Source organism: Vigna unguiculata, chromosome 4, assembly GCF_037176805.1.
Source record: "Vigna unguiculata cultivar grain cowpea cultivar isolate G323 ecotype 2 chromosome 4, ASM3717680v1, whole genome shotgun sequence".
Lineage (NCBI taxonomy): Eukaryota > Viridiplantae > Streptophyta > Magnoliopsida > Fabales > Fabaceae > Vigna > Vigna unguiculata.
In genome coordinates, this window is record NC_140795.1 from 6,688,517 (window position 1) to 6,704,628 (window position 16,112).

Consider the following 16,112-nt stretch of genomic DNA (forward strand, 5'->3'; position numbering starts at 1 on the left):
AATTTATTTCATGCTTATGTATGGCTGGCTAGACAAAGCAATATAGCTTTTGATGAAAAATCATGACATCCGCCTAATCTGCTCCATTCCCAGAAGTGAATGCAGCAATAAATATTAGGTTAAAATACTCCGTTGGTCCTCGTTTTTGTTGCAGAATCTCAATTTGGTCCTCGTATTTTTATTAGTCTCAATTAGGTCCTCATTTTTGTAAATTAGTATCAATTAGGTCCTTTCCGTTAGTAGAGAACTAACACCGTTAAGTAGGTGCCACGTGTCAACTCCTCGTTTTTTTGAATTTTTTGAATTTTTTTTGAATTTTTTTTTTGAATTTTTTGAATTTTTTTTTGAATTTTTTAAAATTTTTTAAAAAAATATTTATGCCACGTGTCACTTCTGTAATTGGCCACGTGTCAATCTAATATGGTGACACGTGTCAAATTAATATATGAATCTCAATTTGGTCCTCATATTTGTTAAATTGATTTGATTTGAGTCCCAATTTTTTTTTTTTAAATTTTCAATTTCAGGCACTCCAAATTTAAACCAAATTTTACTTTTATATAATGTTATGATTATTTTTATGAAAATTGATATTTTTATTAAATATTTTAATAATATTAATTATATTTAATATTAAAATTTTAAATATATTTATTTTAATTTTTTATAAAATTATTTTAAAATTTTAAATTTGAATTTATAAAATTGTTATTTTTAAGCCAACTCTAAAATATTGTTGATATTGAATATTATACAAATATTTCGAATATAAATTTATTAATCTATATATTTATAATTTTAAAATAAAATTTAAATAAAGTTTAATGTAAAATATAAATTTAAATAAATTAAATGTTGTTAAAAATATGTAATAGAAATATCACTTGTAATAAAAGTATCATCATTACATTTATAAAAAAATTAAATTTGTTCTAAATTTGGAGCATATGAAATTAAAATTATTTTAAAAAAAATTGGGACTGAAATCAAATCAAATTAACAAATATGAGGACCAAATTGAGATTCATACATTAATTTGACACGTGTCACCATATTAGATTGACACGTGGCACATTATAGAAGTGACACGTGACATAAATATTTTTTTTAAAAAATTAAAAAAAATTTAAAAAAAAATTTAAAAAAATTAAAAAAAATTAAAAGAAAATTCAAAAAAATTCAAAAAATTCAAAAAAACGAGAAGCTGACACGTGACACCTACTTAACGTTGTTAGTTATCTACGGAAAGGACCCAATTGATACTAATTTACAAAAATGAGGACCTAATTGAGACTAATAAAAATACGAGGACCAAATTGAGATTTTGCTACAAAAACGAGGACCAACGGAGTATTTTAACCTAAATATTATGAATTTATTTCATGTCTTTGTATGGCTGAACAAAGTAATGAACTTTTGATAAAAAATCATGAAACCTGTCCAAATTGGTTCTGCTCCATTCCCAGAAGTGAATGCAACAACATTTGATTTATATTTTCATGATCGTGATCGTGATATTGATTATGGACATGATTATAAAGAAAATTTCAAAGACACATTTTGTCACCAAAAGTGGCACAATAATGAGAAAAAGGGAAAATGAAAATGTGAAAATATTGACGAAAAAGATGAAAGTATATATTATCATTACGGTGATAAAGGTCATTTGAGTTGTACTTATTGTACACCAAAGCATCTTACAAATAATGAGAATAACATAAAAACACATTCTGATTATGGCCATATGGATGCTACTCATATTAAGATCTCATCATTTTCAACAATTCCAGGTACTTGAGGTTCTTCTGGAACCGAACCATTAATTATGTCATGAATCATATAATATGGAACCAAAATAAAGTTAACATTGACGAAACTGTTATTTATAACATAGCGATGAATGTTATTAATGACAATGAGGATCAATAAGAAGTGACCATTGAAGATTGTCGATAAAGAAAAGATTGACCAAAACGAAAATATGCAAAGAAGCATAATTATATTTGCTTGCTAAACGATAGGTTTTTGGACGTATAGTTCGCACACCTAAAGTTGTGAAACCCGTTGGGTATATATGGATTTTTACGCAAAAATCAAATTAAGAATGATGAAATTGTTAGATACAAAGCACAATTAGTTACTCAAGATTGTTCACAAAACCTTGTATTGATTTGTGAAAAAACATATTCACTAGTATTGGATGCAACAACATTGCAATATTCGATTATCCTAGTTGCACAACAAGGTTTGCATTTACATATAATGGATGATGTCACAACCTATTTGTATGGTTCTTTTAAGAATGAAAATCATATTTATATGAAAATCCATGAAGGATTTTATTTGCTCAACAAGACAAATTCTAAAGAGGGTTATTCAATAAAATTGAACATGCTCTTTTATTGATTAAAACAATCAGGACGTGTGTGACATAACTGTCTTATTGAGTACTTATTAAAATAAGGATATAGAAATGATCTTATTTGTTCTTGTATTTATATGAAAAGATCCAAAAATGAATTGCCATAATTATTGTTTATGTAGATGACATAAACATCGTTCGAACTCCTAATGAGCTCACAAGGCAATTGATTACTCAAAGAAATAATTTGAGATAAATGATCTTTGAAGGGCAAAGTCTTATTTGAAATTAGAAATTGGGTATTTAAATAAAGATGTTTTTATACGTCAATAGACTTATATAATTAAGGTGCTTAAAATGTTCTAAATGGACAAATCATGTCCATTATGCACTCCAATAGTTGTGAGGTTGTTATATGTTAATAAATACTCTTCTTAAACCTCATCTTAGTGTCATAGAAACACTAATGTATCTTGGTAATTATACTCGATCTAATATTGCATTTGCTGTAAATTTGTTAAGCAAGATATAGTTCTTCAACTACAAGAAGAAAATTGTTTGGAGTAAAACATATACTTCGTTACTTTAAGGGTACTATGAATATGAGCTTATTCCATCCAGATGATTCAGATTCAGACGAATGGGTTATGTATATGTATGTTATTTTACATATTCTCACAATGTCACAATGGTTGATCACAAACAAGATGTTTGTTCACATGTGGTAGCACAATGGTTTCATGGAGGTATATGAAACAACCATAGTAGCAACATCGTCTAATCATAAATAATTACGAGGAAAGTTGTGAATATGTTTGGCCAAGGTCTATAATTCAACATGTGCAAGAAACTTGTGACTATCCCCGACAAAGATGGAATCAACAACCATATATGAAGACAATAGTGTATTGTTCAATTGAAAGGATGATATAGATATCCAAAAATTCATTCATGTGAAAATATGTCAAGTCTATTTATGAAGTTTTTGCTAAGAAGAACTTTTGAGCAAATGATTCACAAGTTCGGATTTCGTCACCTTAATGATGTAAGTTTACATGAGGGGAAGAAATAGAATATGTGATGAATAATATTGTATTAAAGAATGCAGAATGTTGCACTCTTTTTTCCTTCACTGGTATTTTATCCAAAGAGTTTTTTCCTAGTAAGGTTTTAAGGAGGCACATTCTTTTATCAATGGACACTCAAGGGGAAAGAGTGTTATGAATTAATGATTGTTCATTGATTTGATACATTTACTCATATGATTGATATTCATATGATTCATTACTCTTTATGTAAATATTTGTATTAACTAAGTTTGATTTGTTTCCTTTATGGATTAGATGTTGTATTTATAAATCAGACTCTTCCTATCAATAATAATACACATATAACTTGCTGTCTATTCTCTAATGTTTCTTCTCTATTATCTATTATTCTCTTTGTTATTCGCTTTATTTAATAACAGTTACAAACATTTGTCATTATTCTAAAAATTTTCTTATAATGGTACTTTTATAATGATAATAATTTAAATTTTTTTATGTTGACGACTTTAATATATATAATTTTAATTTAGATTCACACAACAATAATAATTTTATATTTTTTTAAATTTTTAAGAATTATCATATATTTTCAATATTTATTTATTATATATCTATTATATTATTTTATCATTTTGAAAATAGAATTATCGATGTATCGTATATAATATCAGCATCATGATATTACCTTAATTTCCGTTCGTGTTTGGTCTTTATTCTTAATTATTATTAATTAACGCAAGAGTGAACAAAGCAGGAGATTTTGGTTACTCACACCTTCTGTGTCGCGCGCGTTCGTTTGGAACCTCTCAGAGTCTCATCAACAGACACAATGACGACCGTTGTGCCAACCTCAGAAGAAGACGCGGCGCTCTCCGTCGTTCGATTCGCTTCTGAACTCGCTTGGCCGATGCCGGTCCTGAGGTATTTCCCTTCCTCTCCCCCAAACCCTTATTATTTGTTTTCCTTCTTTGTTGTAATTGTAAACGGTTCGGTGTTATGCTTCGGTATGATATTATGGCAAATGTGAACTGTTTGTGGGACTTGAAATTGAATCTGAGTTTGTGAGACACGGTGACTTCAGATGGCGAATTAAAGTATTTGGGGTGTGTGAGAACGCGTTCCGTATTGTCATTTTATGTTGTGGAAGTTTCCGAAATTCGTGTCCATGTTAAATGAAAGGGTGGGAATGGTTAAGTAATTGTTAGATTCGTTTGATAGGTTGAATGGAAAAGAGGATGTATATGTGTTCACACAAGAAAAGATAGAATAAGAAATAATTGTGTCTGTGGAGGTATTATTGATGGGATTCTGGTTGAACAAACGATAACAGAAAATCGGTTACTTTGATTGCATGCTTTTAGTATAGTAAGAAAAGGGGTGACAGGGACCATGAAGGACACTGGAGGAAGTTGTTCAGAGGGATCACATGGTAAATGATATCTCTAAAGATTTGGTTTAATATGTAAACTGGTGTCGACTGATTTACGTTGCTAACCTCACCTAATGGGATAAAAGTTTTGTTATTAATGTTAATGTGGTTTATATTGAGGAGTACTAGGAACACACACTCTCTTGTTGGTTAAACTGCAAAATCAGGAGAGGCACTGTACTGAGCTCAGATATTAATTGAGATAGAGCAACCTATTTTGTAATTTGGAATATGAAATTTTCATATAATGAGGAAATGGTGAAAATAACAATTGTCAAATCATTACAAGCATTCCCGAACTGTAGAAATAACAGAATTGGCAGAAGAATATCCCAAAAGGGTCAAGAGAGAGGAAGAGACAATTCATATAATCCCCCCTTTCTCTTGTAGCCAAATCCGTTTTTATAATCACGTAGTGCCCCACAAGAAATCATTCAATACATGTGTTTTGTGTTGTTGTTAAGTTGGTGCTTGTATTATTTGGTAAATTTAGTGTTTCCCATATTGGTTGGTCAGGTTACTGAGCCACAAGTTAGTAGACTCTGCATGGAGGCTCAAGAGTTCATTGTTATGGGAAAGTGGTTGGAGCTAGCATCATTGATGATTACCTCTGCTGAATTGATTTTCTCAAAGGTTTCTGAAAAAGGTAGAATGCTCTGTTTTGCTACTTCTAGTATTGTATTCATCTTCCATTTTGTCTTGATTTTAGTTCCACCAGTGTTCAAATTTCAGCCATGGCAGCGCATATGGCATGCATGTGTTATGCAATCATCTGAGCTGAATCTTTTGCCAACTTGGCTACTTTGGTTTATTATGGCACTGTTGATGCGTGATCCTCAAATCCTTTTTTCTTGATCATGTTGCATTTGTGGCTTCCTTTTTTGGGCGTTGCATTTCTCATTTTCTTGTTTAGAATCAAATTTTTTGTTGCACAGAGAACTGCTCAAGGTGATAGGATGCCATTAATTTTACCAGCCCAATATGAGTGTGTTAACAAGTTCTGTTATTTCTTAATAGCAGATATAGAGTCCATCTTCACTATAATCTGCAATCTTGTTACAAAGACTGAGAATACAGATGAAGCTATGGAGATTGTAAAATTTATAACGGCAAAAATAGTTCAGCAGCCAAACGAAAAGCCTGCTGTGCGATTGAAGATGTAATATCAGATGCTATATGGTTTAACAGTTTTGGTAATGCATGCTATTGTAACTATTTATTATTATTGATTTAAAATGTATTATTTTTTTTTCTTTTACAGTTTGATCAATCTGTACAATCTTTTGGAGACTCCATACTGCCAGTTTTATGTCTACATGAAGGTATTGACTTTAGCTGTTGATGGGAAAGTCACAGAATACATTATACCTTCGTTCAAAAAGATAGACAGCTTCTTGAAAGACTGGAAAATTGGGATACCTGAACAGAGAGAGCTCTTTCTCATTATCTCTAATATTTTGAAGGAAAATAAAGGGTACAGCTGTAATGAATTCCTATCAAGCTCAATTTTATGTGTTCTCCTTATCTCTCTTTGGAGAGGGAGTACTACTTAAGTTTCTTCCCGTCTGTAGTACTGTTATGTTTTGAGACAGCAATCTTCTATCCATCTCTCAATCTCCATTTTTTAATATAAATAATTAATATTGCATCATTTTATCTCAGCATGTCCAAGGATGCTTTTAAGTTCCTGACCAATTATCTTGCGACCTTTTTGGGAGAAGATGTGCACGTTCTGAGTGAAGCCAAGGAGGTGGCCGCACGTGCAATTGTGGAATTTGTGAGGATACCTGACATATTTCAGGTACTTTTTTCATTGTAATTAAGAAATTGTGATATTTGTAAGGTTTAATGATCTTACTCCTTCAGCTTGCTTACCTACATTGTTCAATTATTTTTAGGAGTTACTATTGCCAGTAGTAATATCCTCACTTGTGTTTTCAGTTGTTTCCTATTCTTAGGTGCTTGACTTTCCAGTCTTTGTGTTTAAGTCTATAATTAGACATAGAGGTATGAAACAGGGAACCATGGTAATTTATTGCTTTGTACTAAATCATGTAAGGTGATAAGAATATTTTCTTCTTGTTATAGGCATATGGATCTTCTGTTTTTCTTTGGGTTGCTTTCTATTATACCCCTCATCATTATTCATTGTACTCTAGATATCTACGCCCACTATTTTCAATGCAATTTTTGTCTTAGACTGCTGTAAGTTCTGGAAGAGCATTCACTAAGTTGATTGTCATGTTGTAGTGCGATTTTCTGGACTTGCCTGCAGTTGGGCAACTGGAGAAGGATGAAAAATATGCTCCATTATATCAGCTTCTTAAGATTTTTCTTACTGAGAGGCTAGATGCATACATAGACTATTATGCTGCAAATTCCACCTTGTTGAAAAACTATGGTAAACACCATTCATAAATCATTAATATTCATCAATAGTCACATGTGTAGGGCTCTGCTCTACTTAATTTTACTGTTACCATGTTGTGTTTTAGGCCTTGTACATGAAGAATGCATTACCAAAATGAGGCTGGTCTCATTGGTGGATCTTAGCTCTGATGGTTCTTGCCAAATTCCATACGAACTTATTAGGGACACACTTCAGGTAAAATTGTATTTGATTTCAATGTTTGTATGGGTCCTTTCTAGCATAACTGAATGTTGCAACTTCCTTTTCAGATCAATGACGATGAGGTGGAACTATGGGTGGTTAAAGCAATAACTTCCAAGTTAATTGACTGTAAGATGGACCAAATGAATCAAGTAATAGTTGTTAGGTATGTTCTACCTCAAATTCTCGTCTCTCTCTGCACCTAACTTGCTTACCCTACTCTGGGGGCAGATGGACATGTTAGCCTTGATGTTTTTTATTCAGTCAGCATCATATTCCCCTCAATTTGAAGATGTATTTAATACATGATTTAATGCAAGTGTTAAATGTGCAGTCATCCTAGTGATCGTGTGTTTGATCAGCACGAATGGCATGCACTGAGAACTAAGCTAGGATCATGGAGGGTAAAAAATTTCTTGTCTATAATTTTTAGTCATCCTACTTTTGTACATCCATTCACATAATGAGTATTGCCTTCAATTTATGATCTGTAATATCATGAGCAATATTTGATTTTAAGATTTTGAAAAGCCTGTCAATTTGAATTATGCTGCAAACGGGAAAGTTTGACTGTTCTGTAAATAAAAATATCCCTGAAGGTATTTTTAATTCATTCCACATATGTTAATTATCCATGTATGGAATATTGGTGGCGCATGCAATTTTAATTATTATTTCACTAGAGTTGTTTTTTTCTGGATTATGTTTGTTTATGCTTAAACTAATATTTTCACAAAATATTGTTATGATGCGATTTGTTCTTGATGATGGGCAGTGCAGTTGATGACATTTTGATTGTTGAGTAATTGGATGAAATGTCATTGCTTCCACACGCATAACAGGTTTCTGATTGGCTATATTGTGTGATTACTTGTTTCCTTTTTCAGGGAAATATTGCAAATGTTATCAGTACCATTCAAGCCAACAAGATAACGGAGGATGGGTCTCAGACAGCCCAAGGTTTGGTAGTTCGGTGAGGATGTTTTCAACCGAAACAATAGTCTTATCCAGGTGGGACTTTTTTTAATTTTAAACGGAGGAAATTGTAATTTTTGTTACATGTTTTTCCGTTTGTTTTAGTTTAGTTGGTAGTGATTCTAATTGTAGTACCCAACTTTGATATAGAAGTCATTTTGATTGAAGTTTTTTTTTTTTTTTCATTTATATGTTATGTTGATCACCTCAAAATATATTATACCTGTTGATTGTGGTCCTAGAATCAAAATATGATCTTTGTGGACATATCTCCCCATAATATGAAAAACTAAGAAGGAAAAGTAAAAAAGAAAAAATAGTTTATATGTTAGTTAAAAATCAGTTATATGTGTTGATTATTGTGGTACTAGAATAAAAAATATGATCTTTGTAGATTAATAAACTGTGTATAATTTTTAAATTTATATGATTCAATGAATAAGAATAAAAGTTCAATGACGAAATTGGTAGCAGTGCCAAAATTCAGTGGTAAAAATGGAAATTAAACCTCGAATCAATGAAATATTAGTGTACGAGAATTTATTTATTTTAAAAGATTTCTTAAAAATAAATGAAGACTTGTTATGAGAAATACTCTATTTACTCAACAATTGTTTATAATGTAACAATAGCTCAAACTTATAAAGACTTGTCAATCTATATTTCTTAACTGAAGAGTTTATTGTGTGGTTTAAACTTGTTTCATGATATATCACTTAAACTTTATGCTTTTACTTTCTTTAATTTTCTCTTTAGTTTTGAATTGATGAGTCATTTTAGCTAAATTTGGGCTTAGCCACCAAAATACTATTTATCAAGAATAAATTTTATTTCATAAGCTTGATTTTAATATAGGTTACTATCTTAACAATCCCTCTAATAGATGCTTATGTATAAATAAGTGAACTACATATTTCAGTTTTTAGTGTATTATTTTTAGGCTTAAATAGTCATTTGGTCCTAGTTTTGGTCAATTTTTTTCACTTTGGTCGTACTTTTGAAATTGTTTTCAATTTGGTCCTACCTTTTGTTAAATGTTTTCAATTAAATCTTTTTCCTTAACTCCGTTTAAATGGTTAACGGAACAGTGGCCAACTTAGTTTTTTTCTGTGACGCGGAGCACTGTTCAGTGATGTGTCTATTAATTTACTGTGCTGACCATTTAATTGTAATTGCAGCATTTAGGGTTTAAGGTTAATTGAATTGAGTTTAGGGTTCTGTTTGTGGAATTGGGGATTTGGTGTTGAATTGGGGATTTGTTCGTCGATTTGGGGATATCCTTCAATTGTCCCTTTTAGATCAATTTCTACCCTCCAATATTGACGCCGATATTTGAAGAATCGTTCGCGGAGGGTTGAAGGTGTTCATTGCGGAGGTAGGTTTTGGTTTAGGGTTTGATTTTTGCTGACTATTGTTTGGAATTAGTGTTAATGATTAGGGTTAATGATTGCGCACCACTGCAATGTCTCTGCAATCGCAAATTGGGGGTGAGCCTGAAACCCTAGAACCACCATGGCATGAATTGTAAGTTCGGTGAACCCAACTACTGTAAGAAGATGAAGATGCCCCACGAGATATTCCTATTCAGTTGAAAATAGATGGAAGACAACCACATTTCAAAATCACACAAACCCTAACTTTCAATTATAACATCTGGTCTATGCATACAGTGGAAACGAACACGTCACTAAACAACAATCCACGTTGTAGAAAAGGACCACGCTGGCCACTGTTTCGGTAACAATTTAGATGAAATTAAGAAAAAGGAGTTAATTGAAAAATTTTAACGAAAATAATGACCAAATTGAAAACAATTTCAAAAGTAAGACTATAATAAAAAAATTGACAAAAACTAGGATAAATAATTATTTAAGCCTTATTTTTATTACAAGGACTCGAACTTAGCATCTAACCTTATCTTTCTTTTTTACTTTTATATTTCCATTGGTGAGCCACATTTAATGTAGACATTATTTATTATCTAAAAGTATAAGTATACGAAAAGAGTTGTTTTTCTGCGATCTGTGTATGACATTATTAATTAAGACTCTCATAAATCTCAATATTATAAGAATATTTAAAATCTGGACGTAAGTCTGACTCATGTGAAATTAGAACTCAAGCTTTTAATTTCAATTATTTTATTTTATTTTATATATATATATATATATATATTAAAATTAATGCAAATCTATAGAATTGATAAATCATTAGTTTATATCAAACTTAAATTCAGATCCAAAAAGCATAATCAAGACAATTAAATTTAATACTTCACACTTTATTATAGAACAGCTACCTCTTTACATAAAGAGCATTTGCATTTCTCTTGCAACTTTTATCAATTCATGCAATAAGTTACATACAGAGTTAGACTTCAACAATTTGCAGATTTATCAAACAGGCATGAAAACAGAGTTCCAGAAATTCCTGCGGTTAATCCATATTTATTTCTCAGAAACTTTTCCATCTCACATGAATTATTCTATATATCAACATTTGACAAACTTGTAGTACAAATGATACACCATAATACAATCACCATCTAAGCATTAGTTATATTACATACATACAACATCAGACATCATGACAACAAAATAAAATACAGAATTTAAATTCTTTACTGAATTTCTGTGTTGTTTTTCTGCTTTGTCTTTGAAATACACTAATAGATATTGATCTTGATGTTTTAAAATATAATATATTTTTTTAAAGTATCAATATCAGTGTATTTTTAGTGTCTAGCAGAAGACAGTACCAGAAAACTCAGTAGAGAATCTGAACTCGATAAAACAACACTTGATATTAATTCCATATGATAAAGATTAACACATGTTCTTAGCAACCTCTGGTGTAGTCAGCACAAAAACGTCTAGGGCCACCTCCATTTGGTTCCGGCAAGCAGCTACGATAACTGAATAATTCTGGACAAAACACAGCTTTGTTGTTGTTGTTGCCTGTTTTGCCACACACAGATAAACTCACATCATACAGCATTCTGTTCACATGGGAATCAAATGAAAACTCTGATTCCGAGTTATTGTTGCCTATGAAACCCTCATACTTGGCGTTCACAACGTAATAGCTGTGGATCAGAATCATCACCAACACCATTGAGAGACCCTTCATTTTCTTCTGCCCTCTTTTCTTTTCTCACTCACAAAAATAAAAGACTTCGTGTGTGCTCTTTGCAATGTAAGCCTGGGTCCCTTTATAAGTTTGTTAGTAAAAAAAGTTTGTATAGATAACCAATAAGAAGTTATTGTTGTCATTTTTTAAATTATTATAAAAGTAAGTATAGTCATTGTTGTATAATTTTGAAAGTAACTCCTTTTCGATATAAATAGTACTGTGCTGATTATTCTTAATTATATAGGAGGGTTTCGTTCGAAATATAGTTTAAAAAATATAATTTAAAATCAAATAAATAGTTGCTTTTTTAGATATTTTTGCCTTTTTGAACTGGTGAGCTTTGCATTTATTTCTACTTGTGAATGCACGTGTGTTGTCCATCCTTCAAAATCTTTTATCTCGTAATCCATGCATGTGAGTTCAACTAATTTCTATCATTTGGGTCTTTCACTTCCTATTTAATTTCTCCTTAAAAGTGATTTTTGGATTATATATTACGGAAGTTTTCCGATACAATCTTTTCAAAAAAAATTGAATAAAATTTATGGAACAAAATTTCCAGAATGCGCATCTTTTAATAGTTTCAGCGATCATAAACCGAGCGGAGGTGTTAAATTGGTTTTTCAAAAAAATTTAGTATATTCAAAACAATTTTTAAAACATCTTTAATCAATTAACATAATGTATAATAATGTACAGTAGAATGCTTAATTTTTTAAAACTTTGTAATTATCAAGATATTAAAAAATGATAAAAGAATAACAGGAATCACCAAATTTTATACTGATTTGATTTTTTAAGAATTTACATCGATTCAGTTTCTAGTAACTTAAAGCAAGAATTTTACTAAAATATTAAGAATAAGGATTACAAAGATTTACGTATATAAAACTTATTATCTAGATGTACAAAAACTTTAAATAGACTTCAAGATTTTTAATCAAGGTCACAATCGCCCTAACTAGAGATGGCAAATAAACCCGTGCCCGTGGGTATCACCCGAACCCGTCCCCGTTTTGACGGGGAATCCCCGCTTTGACTGGGTATGGGTATGGGTATGGGTAATACCCGAAATTTTCAACTGGGGATGGGGATATATATATACCCGCCCAAATACCCGTCCCCGCTTAAATTACTAAACTATTTATAATTTATTAAATAATCTAAAAAATATATATAAATAAATAATATATTTACACATAAAATATAATATAATATAATATAATATAATATAATATAGTATATATACATATAAATAAAATATACTTTTATATATATATATATATATATATATATATATATATATATATATATATATTTACACATATACATGTAATATAATATAATATAATATAATATAATATACATATAATATATATACATAATAATATAATATAATATATATAATATATACGTATAAAACAAATTAATCATTTAACTAATGAGATCTTTTATAAACAAATTTATAAAAATTTAAAAGAAATATATATATATATATATATATATATATATATATATATATATATATATATATATATATATATATATATATATATATATATATATATATATATATATAAAAGCATAAAATATCTACGCATATACATATAATATATATACATAATAATATAATATATATTATTATATTTATATTATTATATAATATAATATAATATATACTTAAAATAAATATATATCTATAAATATATATATATATATATATATATATAAACATAAGATATCCACACATATAATATATATACATAGTAATAATAATATAATATATAATATAATATAATATATATAAACATAAGATATCCACACATATAATATATATATACATAGTAATATAATATATAATATAATATAATATATATATATATATATAACATATTTCTCATTCTCTTTGTTTTTTGTTATACACTTTGTTTACTCTCTCAATTGTCTGGTTTGTTTTTCAAGATTTAATTTTGAAGGTAATTTTTCTTCTTCTTATTACATAATTTTTACTCTCTGTACATGGTTATGTTCAAATAGGTGTTCCTCAATTTCATTCTATGAAATAATTTTTAGGTTACACATTTGATTATCTTTATTTATTTATTTATTTTCATGAAAATGTTTGACTCTTATTTTGTAGCTCTTCTTTTTGTTACTTTGGTTATACACTTTTTTACTCTCTTTTAATTGTTTGGCTTGTTCTTTAAGGTTTAAGCAGATCTTCAAGGTACTTTTCCTTTTATCATAATCTTAATTATACATTTTTTTTTCCGTTATGTTATGTTCAAATGGATATTCTCAAATTTGGGTCACACATTTAATTATCTTTACTCCTTTATGATAATTTTATTTATTATTTATTTTTTGTTTCATGATAATGTTTAATTCTCAATTTTAAGTGCTCAATTGCATAAATCCTTAATTTAATTCAAGATCAAAAGATGAAGAATCTATGTTTAAATTTGAATTATTATTAATTTAATTTTGTTATTTGTGCTATTTCGTTTAAGTGGTATAATATAAATTTTTAATAGTATAAAAAATATTTGAAATATTTTTAAACTTGATTATTGGTTTTCCTTTTATATTTTGTTAAAAAAGAAATTAACCTTTTATACTTTGTTTAATGACATCACAGAAATCATTTCTGGCTCCAAATACCCAACTGCCAACATCTTTTTCCCAAAGATTTGTGAGATCAAGATTGCAATAAATGATTGGGTTAAATCTCTTGAGATAACCATTCAAAATATGGCAATACAAATGTTAAAGAAATTTGAAAGTTACTGGAGTGTTATTCATGATATATTGGCAATTGCTTCAGTTTTAGATCCAAGGTACAAGATGGACATGTTAGAATATTATTTTTATAAATTGTATGGTAATGATTTTGATCTGAAACTTAGTAGGATTCGTCAAATGTGCTATGATTTGGTTTTGGAATATCAATCAAAAAAGAATGAAACTTCTTCTTATAGAGCTACATCATTGGAGTTGGGAAAGGATGTTGATAATGATGCGAATGAATTTTTAGAGTTTATGGCAAAAAAGAAAAAATCTAGAACTACAGTTATGAAAACAGAGTTGGATTATTACTTGAAAGAAGATAATTTGCCGGTTACACAAGAATTTGATATCCTATCATGGTGGAAAACAAATGGGTTAAAGTTTCCAACCCTTCAAGCAATTGCAAGGGATGTTTTAGCTATTCCAATAACAACTGTAGCTTCTGAATCTGCTTTTAGTACTGGTGGTCAGATATTAACTTCTCACCGTAGTTGACTTCATCATATTACTATAGAGGCTTTGATGTGTACAAGAAGTTGGATATGGAACTCAAACCATCTAGGTAAGTTACTCAAATTTATTAATATTTTTTGTTAGTATTTTTTGTGAATTCTCATCTAATATTCTACATTTGGTGTTTGTAGGTGTTAAAAAATTAAAAGGAAAAGATGTTCTCATGAGTGAAAATGAATCTGATGAAGAAGGTACATTATATTCTAGTAATTAAAATTTTCAATTTCAATTATTATATCATATCTAATTTTTCATTTTTTTTCTATGTGTAGGTGGATCGAATGCAAATGAAACCACTGATCATTTGTAAAATTAATAAATATTTTGGTTATTATAAAATTTTAGTAATGTGTAATTTTTTAGCTTTTATATAATTATTTGAATTTTATTTAGTTGTTATTTGATACTTTAATTTGAGATTTATACTATTATAATATTTTTCTTAATATTTGACATCATGAAAATCAAAAAGAGTATGTTATTTTAATATTGAATATTTTGATAGTATCATGATTCCGTTGGTGTGATTTTTAAATTTTTTTTATAAAAAATATTTAATTGATATATGGAACAATAAAAAAATGGGTATGGGTATGGGTATAAGAAAATACCCATTACTCGGTGGGGATGGGGATGGGTCAAAAGTTGTATACCCGTTGGGTTTGGGGATGGGGATGAGGATGAATTTTTATTATGGGGATGGAGATGGGATCATGATACCCGTACCCGCCCCGCCCCGTTGCTATCCCTAGCCCTAACCTATCACTTACACAGTTAAGGAAATATAGAAAAAAAATAAAAATGAAATGAATACACCTGTGCAGATTTTACAATTTAATCCTAGGCCAAACAAGAAAACATTATAACTAATTCAATCTTGTTTGAATCTTCATAATAGAAACTAAAAAAAATTGTACCAATAACACTTAGATATTTTTTTTTCTTATTTTTTCTTTATTTAAAAAATGTATCAGGTAAGAAAGAAATACAAGTTTTAAACAAAAGTAATTTTCTGACAAGATTAATCGAATATGTTATTAACCTAATTAATTAATTAATTAACCTATTTGCATATTCAAAGTTCATTCTCCACACTTAACTTAATCGATTACCTTAATAACCTAATTGATTAATCGATTAATGTGACAATTTTAACAATTTTAGCACTTATATATATTTAAAAATATCTAGTTCGTATCATAACTATTTCTAATCAATTATATTTAAATTAATTTTAAGAATAATTTAGTTGGC

The 16,112-nt window shown here is 29.1% G+C and overlaps 2 protein-coding genes across 4 annotated transcripts; one reads left to right on the forward strand and one right to left on the reverse strand.

Annotated features, from left to right (window-relative positions):
• Positions 1 to 4,147: 4,147 nt before the first annotated feature.
• LOC114181429 (uncharacterized) lies at positions 4,148 to 8,593 on the forward strand. Of its 3 annotated transcripts, XM_028067881.2 has the most exons (10): positions 4,148 to 4,332; positions 5,357 to 5,486; positions 5,861 to 5,999; positions 6,102 to 6,314; positions 6,503 to 6,641; positions 7,091 to 7,241; positions 7,336 to 7,445; positions 7,520 to 7,617; positions 7,786 to 7,855; positions 8,339 to 8,593. In XM_028067881.2, the coding sequence occupies exons 2-10, from the start codon at positions 5,387 to 5,389 to the stop codon at positions 8,426 to 8,428; spliced, it is 1,110 nt and encodes a 369-aa protein (XP_027923682.2). In that variant the 5' UTR covers positions 4,148 to 4,332; positions 5,357 to 5,386; the 3' UTR covers positions 8,429 to 8,593. The 3 variants fall into 3 exon arrangements, with proteins under 3 accessions (XP_027923682.2, XP_085528371.1, XP_085528370.1); XM_085672245.1 differs by lacking the exon at positions 4,148 to 4,332 and having other exon boundaries at positions 5,559 to 5,999; XM_085672244.1 differs by lacking the exon at positions 4,148 to 4,332 and having other exon boundaries at positions 5,573 to 5,999.
• Positions 8,594 to 10,844: 2,251 nt separating this feature from the next.
• On the reverse strand, positions 10,845 to 11,623 carry LOC146886698 (uncharacterized). Its single transcript, XM_085672412.1, has one exon. It carries the CDS (start codon positions 11,553 to 11,555, stop codon positions 11,265 to 11,267), a length of 291 nt encoding a protein of 96 aa, XP_085528538.1. The 5' UTR covers positions 11,556 to 11,623; the 3' UTR covers positions 10,845 to 11,264.
• Positions 11,624 to 16,112: the final 4,489 nt, after the last annotated feature.